The sequence below is a fragment of the Hippoglossus hippoglossus genome, chromosome 1 (assembly GCF_009819705.1).
Source record: "Hippoglossus hippoglossus isolate fHipHip1 chromosome 1, fHipHip1.pri, whole genome shotgun sequence".
Taxonomy (NCBI): Eukaryota; Metazoa; Chordata; class Actinopteri; order Pleuronectiformes; family Pleuronectidae; genus Hippoglossus; species Hippoglossus hippoglossus.
The window spans coordinates 12508242-12520923 of record NC_047151.1 but is presented as its reverse complement, the minus strand read 5'-3'; the positions used below and the strand labels follow the sequence as shown (position 1 = coordinate 12520923).

General features: G+C 41.0%; 1 protein-coding gene across 1 annotated transcript in view; it reads right to left on the bottom strand.

Moving 5' to 3' along the window:
* Positions 1 to 691: 691 nt before the first annotated feature.
* LOC117759717 (E3 ubiquitin-protein ligase SMURF2-like) overlaps positions 692 to 12682 on the bottom strand; it is a 60323-nt gene continuing 48332 nt past the window's right edge. The window contains 10 exon segments of the mRNA XM_034582003.1: positions 692 to 4040; positions 4186 to 4261; positions 5087 to 5288; positions 5537 to 5657; positions 5831 to 5968; positions 6552 to 6730; positions 7192 to 7306; positions 7399 to 7424; positions 7426 to 7503; positions 10522 to 10735. Coding sequence (XP_034437894.1) covers positions 3941 to 4040; positions 4186 to 4261; positions 5087 to 5288; positions 5537 to 5657; positions 5831 to 5968; positions 6552 to 6730; positions 7192 to 7306; positions 7399 to 7424; positions 7426 to 7503; positions 10522 to 10735 — 1249 coding nt within the window. The 3' untranslated portion in view covers positions 692 to 3940.

Genomic DNA, 12682 nt, shown 5'->3' with positions numbered 1-12682 from the left:
GTCCAGCTGGCATAATAATAATAATAATAATAATTGTTATGTTTATACAACACTATTCTAAACAACGCGCTTCCAATGGGGTTGGACTAAAAATAGGTGTTAAAGTCAGACATTTTAAATAAACCAAACTAATATTCAGTAAAATTACTCCACAAGACAAAAACTATCAGACAAAAACAACCAAACTAAAACAAAGCGATAAAAAACATCTTTTAAGTGAAAAGTTTGTAAAGTGACTGAACTCTTTTCTTTTTTATTTCTAAGCAACTTCATATCAGAGGCAAATACTGTGCATTTTACCACACCTACATCTGACACTAGTTACTGTTTACTTTGTATACTTCTTATAACATGTGATTAGTTGTGACAATGAAGCAAATGCTAATTAGTAAAATTCACTTATATAAGAACATTTTTCTGATACTTATGTACAAGGATTTTTGCTTGTAATGGAGTTTTATCACGTTTCATTAGATGTAAGACTATGAATACATCCTCCAACCACCCAATGTTTACGCATATAATTATATGTATCTTAAATTCACAATGATTTAATAATTGAAGGTTAATTTATGGTTCTTATATGTGTGAGTTGTCGCATTAACACGATGCTATTATTTATTTCAGTAAAGATTTACACTATGAAAATCGCATGAATGTTTAAGCAATAAAAGAAAGACGTGATAGATGTGTTTCTATAAAACGTAATGCTGTGAGGTCCAAACAGCACAGTTTTATTGCTCAGCTTTCTGCAAGGGTACAAGAAGTTTATTACATTGCTTCTTTATTGTCCTTATGTACAGGTGTCAGTTACAAGCTCACAGAGCAGCTGATGTGAAAAACTATGAACACGTATACTGTCATAATAAATACAAAAACAGAGAGAGGATCAAAGAAATCAAACATGGTGCAGTTGAAAAGAAAAGTTGTTTGTTTTGTACTGAATTCAATCAAAAGTAATTTTCACATACGCTGCTCACACACATTAAACTGCACATGAAACTAAGTCTGTGCTAAAACTGTTTGTTTGGGGGGGGGGGGCTGGTTTGTTGTTTGTAACAAATTAAACATAACGACGCATAATTGAGATCAGAAGATTAATCAGATCAGAGAAGACAAAAATGTCTTTTCATCAAAGATTGATCAATTTAACATTGAAGAATAATTTTGAACAGATTATGTGTTAATGTACAATTTGGTTGCTGGACTGAGGAGACGTGTGATCTCCCCTCGTTGAAGTTTTCAACCCCCACAACATTTTGCACTGCAGACTGAACCAGCCAGAAAACTTGGTGCAGATGAAAAGTAACAAAGAGCAGAAGAGGACTGTGTGCACTGGACAAACATACATGTGTGTGTGTGTGTGCATATCAAGAACATGTGTGTATATATATATACACTTTATCTACAAAAAAGATCAATCAGTCCATTAACTATTTGGTGAATAGAAGGAAGTGTCTGATTATAACTTGGAGCCCACATATGCATATTATGTGCAAAAGAACTTGTAATGCATTTCTTCTCTGCCTCTGAGTGGAGTTATTATTAAAAAGGTAAAAGTCTAAGAAATTCTCTGTAACTGTAAAAAAAAAAAAAAAAAGACAATGTCACTGTACTGTTTTTGTTTTGTCTCACGATGACCACAAACAAATAAAACGTTTTCTGAGTTTCTGCTGACAAACTGTTCACAGTTGCAAATAAATGCAGAAAGAATACATATTCAAATTAATTATTTATCTGAGTCAACATATTTCCAAAGAGTAATAATTAAGCAAATAAATAGGCTTGATCTCTCGAGCTTTAGTTCATGCAGTTTTTTTTATTTTGGCTCTGGTGATGGAGACTCTCCTCACTGGGGCCTCTCTGGTTCTAACATTTTCACTGCGAAGCATCAGTCGGCAGATAACTGCCGACGTCTGCAGCTCTGAGGATGTGAGGCCGCCGACAGCGTTCAGGCCGTTTCCTCGCCATTTCTAAATTCATGTGGCAAACAGACTTGTTGTGCATATGAAACAATGTGGTCGTCTGTGCTGTTTGGTATTTAATGGTGACACAGATGTCAGGAGCAGCAAATATGGCCTTTCTTGTTCTCCTATGAAGGTGTGTGTGTGTGTCAAAAAGTGAATGTGATCGACATCTCACTTCAAATCTCACTCTATAGTGAGTCTAACAACAGGTCCTCTGCAATAGTTTCCATTAAAACCAGTTTGACCCCTTCTCACATACCAAACTCATAAATGTAAAAAAAAAGAAAAAAAAGAACAACTTCACCTGAGAATGCAAAGAGGTCTGTGACAGACAGCAACATGCTTGCATTTAAATTGAACAGAAAGAGAAAAAAGCAACAATATACAAAATAGCTATGCATTTGTACTCACACATATGTATATATATATACACATATGTATGTATATACATATACATATATATACATATGCATATATATATACATATATATACTCAAACATTACATGTGTATAGATACTTTTTACTCTGTATATTTCTAATGTAATCGAGTAGCAAATAAAAACATGATATATTTGAATCTAAGGTGAAGAAGCCGTCCTGACATCACTGCTGAGTTTGTAAAGTGCTGTAAAGTGACATGAGAGAGAGGAAAGAAATACTTCTGCTTTATTCAACTGATGAAAATAGACGTCCACCTTTAAAGGCTGTTTAATGACGCCTGTCCCGACGACGGTTGTGCCCTTCACTTGTGATCTTGCAGGAAGTGTATTGAGCTACGCTGGGTTGGATAGAATGAAAATAACCCCCCCCCGAAAAAATTAAATAAAAACATGCATACTTGTAACCGCTGGAGAAAAGGAAGACGAACCGGGCTCGAACTATGAGGTTCAATTAGCTTCCCGGTGACATACACAGGATACCGTGTCAGCAGAGGTGAAGGGGAGCTCGTTTACAAAATGTCTACCTTCCTCACACACATACGTACATTTGTGTAAACATGCAGAAACACACACACAGGTTTTACGAGAGCTGTGGCCAAAGTGTGCAGTGGTTCAGGGTTGAAAAAACAAAAAGAATTCAAGCCTCCTTCTTCACCAGAGTCCGTCCTCCTCTCATCTTTGAACAATCACCACGAGCTCGACTCAAAAACGCCACAAGACCTAAGACCTGCTGTGCGTCCGAGTCGGTCTGCGTGAGTTTCATTTCAAAATGATTTGTACCATTTTTATTATATGTTTTTACAGGTACAAAATAACTGCTGGTGTAAAAAATTGAACTAATTCTGAAACGTTGTTCTTCTATTCTGAATCTGAATGACGTGAGCAGTCAACTTTCACAACAGATGATGCAGATCATTTTGGAATAAAACCCTTCACCTGTCAAAGCGTTGCACTGAGGTAGGATGAATTCATGGCGCTCCCGTACTGGTTGAGGTTGAGATGGCTACTTAGGGCAAGATATGGCTACCAGCAACGTTGCATATTCAGTAGCATGACGAGGATCCTTTTAATCAGCTCAAAATGCAAAACGAAAATAGAGCCTCACTTTTCTCATTTTTTAAAACACTAGAACTGTAAGTTAATAATCTGCTTCCTTATATGATTAGACTCAAAGTAAGGTGACCAGACATTGGAGGGTTTTTTTCACCTTTTGAAAAAATAAACCGTCCACTCCACATGATAAGAAAATTGATTTAGGAAACGCTGCAGCACTTAATTTGCTCTCTGTATTTCACATGATCGACACCAAAACAAAAAAACAAACAAGACAAAAAGGATGCGATGATTCTAGCAGCTGTTCAAACGTGACGTGGACAGCGGTGAGATAAGAGGAAGACTGCAGGCTGGTCAAAGATAAACGTGTCCGACTCACAGTGAGCCCGTCGGCATGTCACAATTACAATAACAAATCTATCAGAGTCTCGCACACAGGTACACATGTTCATGCACAAACACACTCTCCTATGCGTCTCTCATTCCACTGCGAAGCCGCACGTCTCCTCAATTGCCGTTAGCAGCTTGTCGTACAGCTTGTCGTAGCTCTCGTAGGGCGGAATGTCGATCCGGTTGAAGCTGGAGAGAAGGAGAGAGTGAATGAAGCCAAGAGAGAAAGGTATTGTTTGGCATTATTGTGATAAAATAAGTGTGTGTGTGTGTGTGTGTGTGTGTGTGTGTGTGTGTGTGTGTGTGTGTGTGTGTGTGTGCGTGTGACACACACCAGGTATGAGCTTTGGGCAGATTGTTGGTGTTGGCATCGATCTGATGAATGGTGAAGAGTCTGGGTCCTGCAGCACCTGCAGGCAGAACACAAACCCAGCGTCCATCAGATTCCAATATTTGGTTTCGTACAGCTCTCTGTGTTCCACTGCTCACGTCAGAAAAGTTTCTATCTGACTTTTCTTTTACTGATCTTTTGAAAATGTTCTGTATTCCATGATGAATAATATCTGAGCATTAGTCTGAGCCACATCATGGTTTTTATAGCAGAAGACCAGCTGCAGGTTTTGAACGGTAACACTATTATGTACTGTTTGTCTTTGTGGCCTCAATCTGTAGAGGCCAGTCTTACTGTATTTTAACAGAATCAACCTGCTTCACTTGAGAAAAGAATTCTGCTCTGTTCTTCTGAATTAACGAGATTATTTTCTGATTTCACGTTATTAGTTTATCGGCTTTGTTCAGGTACAACCAAGTAGAACAGAAGCCGAACCAGAACCGGGGCAGGAGGCCAGCTCTCTAAAGTTAGTCTGAGAAACAAAAATAACACTATATGCAGATTTTTGCAGCTCAGAGGATCTCCTCATAAGGAGATCCTCTGAGCTGCAAAAATTAAATTAAATTTCTTCTCTAAATTAACTGGATTAAAGCCAAACTTTGATAATAGAACTATTATGAGAACAGGAATATTCAGAGGAACAGATAACAATCACATTTATTAATCTGGAAAATCTTCTCATTAAAAAGAAAGATCACATTGACTGATACTCTTGTAAGTCCTCACATCATTTATCTCATGAAGGCGTCTTTCTTTAAATGTTTTGAACCAGTCTGAGAAACCCATTGGGACTTTCAGCAGAGGTCAAACTAAACGACATGTTAACACAGAGTCAGATAAATACCCTGCAAAGCCTTGAAGCCTTGCAGCGGGACTCTGGACGAGCCAGTGACAAACTGCAGCAGCCGAGCCCTCCTCTCCTCATCGAACGACTCCACGGCTTTCCAGAACCACTTCACGATGTTGCTCTCGGCGGTGCAGTGCTTCAGACGGGTGTTGGACTTCCAGTCTGCGATGTCGATCTTTCCCAGGCCGCACACTATCAGCTGAAAGCAAAGAGAAAATGTAATACAAACGCATCTTTTAATAAATCAGTTTATTAGACAATAGATTGTTGTATTTACTGCTGCTGTATTTTCCCATCAAACAATAAAAAAAAAAACACAGTGGTAAATGAGTGAGCTGGTTTTAGTGTGTGTGTGCGTGTGCGTGTGTGTGTGTGTGAGAGAGAAGGGGTGCTAATGATCGCGGTGTATTGCAGTAAACAGTGATGAGATGACTCGGAAAGCTGTACCTCCAGTTCCTTCTCGTCAAAGGCTTTGAGAAGGTGTTCAGGTATAACCTCATTGAAACCTTTCTGCAATGCCAGAAACTGAGCCTCGATGCCATGAAGGAAACGCCAGTTCACGTACAACCTGCGGAACAAGAGAAGGGGAGGATGAGACGGGAAGGTGAGAAACATGCAAGTCGTCTGTCAGCTTCTCAATCAACAAAATCCAGACTCATCTTGAGTTAAAGGAAACTGGATGCTCTGCACAGCCACTGGAGATCTGTGTGAAAGCAGCGAGGTGATAGTCCTCCTCCTTACCTGACGTACTCCTTCTTGGTGTCCTCTGACACAGGGATACTCTTGCCGTTAGGTTTCAGTTCATGTTGGATGATTTCTCCGTAGGCGTTGTGCTCCACACAGAAAGTGTGGTCCAGGACGCCAGTGATGTCATTGTCCCTGAGCAGAGAGAGAGAGAAGGTCACAGTCACGACTGGAATTTCTTTCTATATTTCTATTTCTTTATATTCCTTCACCCGAGTACTGCATGCTACTTATGTGATGTCTTTCTGCTGCTGTAACAATGCAAATTTATATATATATATAATATAATAAAAGGACTTCTTAATCTTCTTAATCCGAACTTTATTTGAGCAATTTTTTACCTTTGCATTGTCAGTGATGATTCAGCGAGAATGAGTCATGAGAACAGGCAACATTATCAATTAGATGATCTATCGGGATAAGAATGACTCATGACTATAGTTTTGTGACTAGATGTTCATCTGATGTGGCAGCAGAGGGCACTAAAGTCATTAGAACTAGTTTGGTATTAGAACTGTTGAGAACTGAATGGTGCATCAATGCTTTTAGTGTTTATATCAACACATTTTCTTTTTTCACCCTGTCTGCAATCAGAAAGCCAGGACAAAGTTATAGCCAGTCTAAAATGAGCGTTTGGAAATTGTGTATTTCCACTCGTATTAACAAGAAAATATAATATGTCGTCAGAAAATAGTTGCCTGGTAAAACAAGGTCTTACAGGATCCAGACGAGGCTGTTGTGGAGGTCAGGATCGACAGACTCCATATCGTCCAGCGTGATGGGTTTTCCCAGCAGCTGTTTGTAGAACGGCAGAGTGAAGCCTCCGTCGATGTAGTGGCCGTGGAACACCGCCATTCCCATGATGCGACCCACAAAGTGGAAGTACGACAGGTGCTCCTGCAGATGAAACCACAAATGTTAATATGAAGTCTTTAATTAATACTTCTTTAAAGAAAAAATTTAAAGTCAGTTTATAGGTAGCGTCAATTTTTAGCCCAAAGCACAATTAGCCAGCACAGGAGATACAGTCACTTACTGCTCTATCAAACTACAGCATGAACATAAATCAATCTATATTAGTACCGAGAAGAATTCGATAACTGAAAAACTGTTATGTCACAATGAAAATTTAATTATAATTACAAATCTCTTTTGCTCTTTAAAAATAGAAATCTAATTTGCATGGTGTCACACGACAGCTGAAATGTGACTCTAGTTTGAACATCCAAAGATTTCCTGCCAAGATCTTTGTAGATGTTTAAACAAAAAGATGTTTTACGTTTTCATCTACATCTAATGACTGAAAACACCAGTTCTTCACAAATATGACTATGAAACGAAATAATATAATAAAATACCGGGTTGACGGCAGAGTCCGGATTAATCTGTAGAGTGTAGATGTCATCTCTGGAATACTGGAACAGGCCGTAGTACGGGTTGAGCATCTCATGGGATAGCAGGTATAACCATTCCCTAACAAACACACACACAGACTCTCAAACAAACATAAAGGATGTAATCTGGCTTTTAAAATCACAAGCAGAAAAGTAGATATGACTAATTACCTTGCTACTCCACCGTAATCCAGCCCTCCTCTCTCCTCTGAACTTGATCATCAGTCTTTTCCAGAGATCCTTTGGACGCATTTTCATCACCTGTCGGTACGACTCCTACGATTCAACACACACAGTAAATTTTATATTAAACAGTGCATTCAAATTTTTACTTAAGATGTAAAGCTTTGCTGGTGTGTGCGTGTGCGTGTGTGTGTGTGTGAGTGAGAAGAAGTTAAATGTCAAATAACAAACATCCGATTGCTATGGGACTAACAAACCTTCAGAGAGCCCATGTAATAAAGATGGGTGGGAGGAAGACTGCAGAATAACACTGGACTATTGGAGCTGTGCGTGAGCTCTGTCACTTCACGCTTAGGTCATGGAACTATGATTGTCAACATGAAGGAATGTTTTCATTGCAGATGTAGATGGTTTTCTTCTTTACAGCTCGGGATTGACATGTAGAGCAGAGGCAGGAAAACAGACTGGTACGATGTCACAATAGCTTAGTCCTGGACACTATTAGCATTCAAGGATAATTCAAAACTCAATTATTGTCCAAATTACATTTTTTAAATTACATTTTTTTAAAATACAACATTTTCTTTTGGAGGGTTCTGGGCAGAGGATGTCACATCTTGCTAAGCCTTGTGGTTTGAGGCAAAGTGTGGTTTGTAAATATGGGATATACAAATAAAATGATTGATTGACCAGATGTTACTCTCAAGTAATGTCAATGAGGTGTTGGCAGAATTGTGGACAATGTACTGGACCGTTGTGCTGAAGAAGAAGCTGAGGTGCAAGGCTAAGCTTTAAATTTAGCAGTCCATCTACGTTCCGACATTTACCTATGGTCATGAGCTCTGGGTAGAGACCAAAAACACGAGAATGCTCATACAAGCGGCTGAAATGAGTTTTCACCGTCAGGTGTCTGGGCTCAGCCTCAGGGATAGGGTGAGGAGTTCAGACATCTGGAGGAAGCTCGGAGTAGAACCGCTGCTCCTTCACTTAGAAAGGGGAAAGGGGATTTCTAATCAGGATGCCTCGTGAGCGCCTTCTATTGAAGGTTTACCGGTGACGCCCAACTGTGAGAAGACCCAGCGGTAGACCTAAAACTCGCTGGAGGGACTACATGTGCCATCTGGCCTGGGAACGCCTCGAGATCCCCCAGGAGGAGCTGGAAAGCGTGGCTGGGGAGAGGGTTGTCAAGAATATCCTGCTTAACGAGCTGCCTCCAAGACCCCAGCTCGGACAAGCAGAAGAAAATGGATGGATGGACAAAAAGAAGCTACAATAAAGAAATAACATTTCTGATGCATTTTGATATTTCTGTTCTTACCCCCTCTTTTCACCCCCCCCCTCCCAGTTTCCTCTTTACATTACTCTGTCTATTAATGGCCTATTAACAGAACTACTACAACGTTTATCTGAAGCTGCTAACACAGGAGTCAAAGTTTCAGGTAAAGCACAGTTACAATGTGCTTTACAAGCATATTGAGAGGAAAACTAAATGTATAAAAGTGTCTAAAATAATAAAAATCCTCATAGCATTAATGGCTGCACATAAAGAGAGTAAAACATTGTTGATCACATTTCCAATTGTGATAGAGAACATGCATTTCAAGGAAATCACACAGAGCATTGCAGGCACATGCACACTCGTGCACATCCTGCCAGTGGTAAAGCTGCAGAGCTGGTTCCTGGGTCTGCGAATCTGGTTTTCACACTTAACTTTCCCCTTCCACAGCTGTCACGTTGAAGGGCGGTGAAGTCATATTTCTCATTGCTCCACTTGTAGTTATTAAGTTATGTCTGGCCCCTGCACACTTGCCACTGCTGCCTGAGCTCCTTTTCTCACCCGCTCTTTCCTCCCCCCTCCCCTCCACCCCTCAAACCCTGTAGCTGTTGAAATCATCCAGAAAGAATGCCTCTGCCTTAGTAGAACAAATGATTGGGAGAGCAAGAAAACGAGAGACGGAGGAGAGGAGAAGAAAAGGAAAAAAGAAAGCTTTTTTTGTGGTGTTGTGGAGGTCTTTTTGTTCTGCCTTTCCCTGGAAATCATAAAGTGGTTCCGAGCAGTGGTTCTGTGCTGCCTCGGGCCCTTTTCGGGCAAACATCGTAAACAGGGTGAAAAAATGCCAGTAAAATCCAACTATCCGGGTTTGCCATTGTTCTCATGGATGTTTTAGACTTTGCATGTCAGCATGCGATGCTCTGAATGCACAATGATGAATTTTACAAACATGTGATCAATGCACGTCACATAAAATTCATGGTAACTGTCAGTTGTGTGCATGTGTTTTGCAGCTGTGGTCAGATGTTGACTTTTATGGTTTAATGAACATGAAGACATTTTACGTTTGAGCGTCATGTTAATGATCATAACTATGTCAAGACAATAATCTGCTCTGCTGAAGTGAAACAGTTTAGTGAAGTTTGCGTGATGGTTCATGATCTGTGAACACGAAGGAAGTGTTTGTATTCGTTTTGCAATCTAGCTACTATGACTGCTCTCAAGAGCATTAGGCTACTAAAACAATTGCATGGTTATCATCTTGCAGGGCTGTACAGAGCGAGATATATGTTGCACGTGCTACAAAAAAAACTGTGCGCGATGAACACATTTCCTGCTGTAGCACCAATGTGATACAGTTTTTGTGTACTTGTGTTCGAACAGCTGCTTTTGTGTGGACTGTGATGTGAGAGATGACACGTTGTTATTTCACTTCCAAGGTGTTATCTGTCATAGGAGTAAAAACCATGGTTATCAAAACCATACTCCCATCCATCCATTATCTATAGCACCTATCCTTTGAGGGTAATGGGGGGAGCTGGAGCCAATCCCAGCTGACATTAGGCAAGAGGCGGGGTAGACCCTGGGCCAACATACAGAGACAAAGAATCATCCACACTCACCATCACACCTTCAGTCAATTTAGAGTCTCATACGAATATATATTGATGTTTTTATTTAAGTGCACTATACTTACCAACTTTGCAGCCTGTGCTACAACACTATCAACCTCTGTAGCACCAGTGCTATGTGCATAAAAAAAAAGACCAAAAAACGTGCAGCCCTGGTTTTGTGTTAGTCCGTGTATGTTGTGTAATATATTTAGTTCTTTTTAATACCTCAAATATCTCCTCACGGCAGACCTCGATGCGACAGTGGCCAGCCTGGGGTTGCTGCTGAGACAGTTCCTGCCGCAGGATCTTCAGCTTCTGCACCAGGTCCCTCTTGTATTTGGGCACTGTCAGGCACTCTGCTTCTTCGGGCAACTGCGCTGGCGACAGAGCTTGCTGGGGGGCCCCAGGACCACCCTGTTCCTTCAACTGAGGCGGATGACTGGAAGGAAGAAGGCGGTTGAAAAGGAGGTGGAAGATGAGCAGTCAGCGAGAGGTGGAGGGGAAGAGGAGCAGTCGGGGGGAGATCAGCAGAGCGTGAAGTGAGTGATATGAAAAAGGGACACAAGGGAAAAGACAGAACAGTAATGTGTCAGCATGATTTATCATCCACTTAAAAAGCAGTAATGAATAGTTTGTCCTGAGCTGCCCTCTTCCAAAGGCCAATGTCCACTCGGTGTACTGCAGCCGTTTATTGTCACATGGTCATAGTCATATTTTTTAAAAGCAATGCTTTGGTGGAGGCAACAGATTTCGACAGAGAAAAAGGTACGAGGGATACGTCCTGTAGGGAATTCCACAGCCCCTCTATCTCAGATATCCTCAAACCGCTGAACCAGGGAGTTTGGTAAGAAATTCCCTCACCCTCCTGTCAAAGAAAAGAGCCCTGAAATATCAACACCAGCAAAGACAGAGTGAGGGGGATAAAACCTGAGCAGGCAGAGAGACACAGAAAGGAAGAAAAATAACAGTAGCTGGTGCCTCTGGCTAGTTTCTCTCAATGTCTAACCTCTTAAACTTTAATTCTTGTATATAGCCCCTAAATATCCAGCTGTGTGCATCATCAAATCTTTTGCATCCCAAAAAATCTTAACTTCTTTTCTAAAGCCTACAGAAGCTGACTGACATGATTGATTTCCAACCTACTAGAAACCCCTGCCCACCATCAACCACGACTGGAACTTACATCATCCGACCAATGGAGCTGCCACCTTTCCTTATTCTTATCCAACAAGTTTTTTTTTCTGTCAACATGGCACTGAATCTCTCTGGGCTACAAATGATGTTCTGATAAATGTAAAATCCAGCCCCTGCACTGTGTTCATGTTTGCCTGGCCAAAGTGCAGCCTTGTTTTGCAATTTCCGATGAGCACGGTTAAGTGAGGTAAAGAGCGTGAGCTTGGAAACATGCCTGTCACCGAGGATCTTAACTCGGGGAATTTAAATCCTGAGCTTTATCCACTTCTGCTCTGTTGCCATTCAGAGCCTGTACATTCTGAGAAAGGTTGAGATACATTCTTATACACTCTTGGCAGAGATGTGTGCCATGGTCAGTGTTGTAGTTCTGGCCTCCTCTGGCGCTCGCTGTTGTCTTGGTGGTGAGATGTCTGGGTGGGCCTCGTAAAAACATAATCTCACAGGACAGCAGCCCTCGTTTCGCTGCGAAGAGACGCTGAGCCAGCAGATGACTTCTAGAAAAGAGGCGACTGTCCTCCGCCGGGGGAGGAGTGTTGAGGCTGCTGCTGCTGGCCAAACAAAGGCAGCAAAACAAGAGGCCTGAATTGGTATCTTAAGGAAAGAGAGGCCTTCTGAGGTAGCAGCATGTAGCCACCCACGTGTTGCAGCACTCATTGTACTTTTGGGTTCTTTGGTTCAGTAGGTTGAAAAAGGCCTCATCTATATGGGCTTTCCAAACTAAATGGGTGCAGTGTTTCACCAGTCTATCCCTGTATAATCAAGTCCACTGCTATTTATTTTATTGGCAGGCGCCGAGGCTCCTAGCATGTCAAAGAAAGGGTAAGACTGCAACAGAGCAGTCCTGAAAACCACTTAAGGAAGGAGGAGGGGAAGAAAAGATGACCTTAAAACAAAACGGAATGAGTTGCTTTTGGCTGGGAGGTTCAAGAACCATATAATAAAGCATAATTTCAGCGCACTTTTTTTTTTCCTTCTGAGGACACGGTGTAATTAAAAATACGTTTCGACATAGTTCATCGTCTCTGGTTTCCAAACGGGACGAGCTCTGCATATTTGATGGTAAATATAGAAAATACAAGCACAGCAAAGCTGAAAAATCTGCCTGAGATGAAAAAAAAAAGGTTCCAATTGCTGTGACAGCTCGGGTGAAATACGAAGTTTGGAAAGAAATATAAACTTTCAAATTCAATGT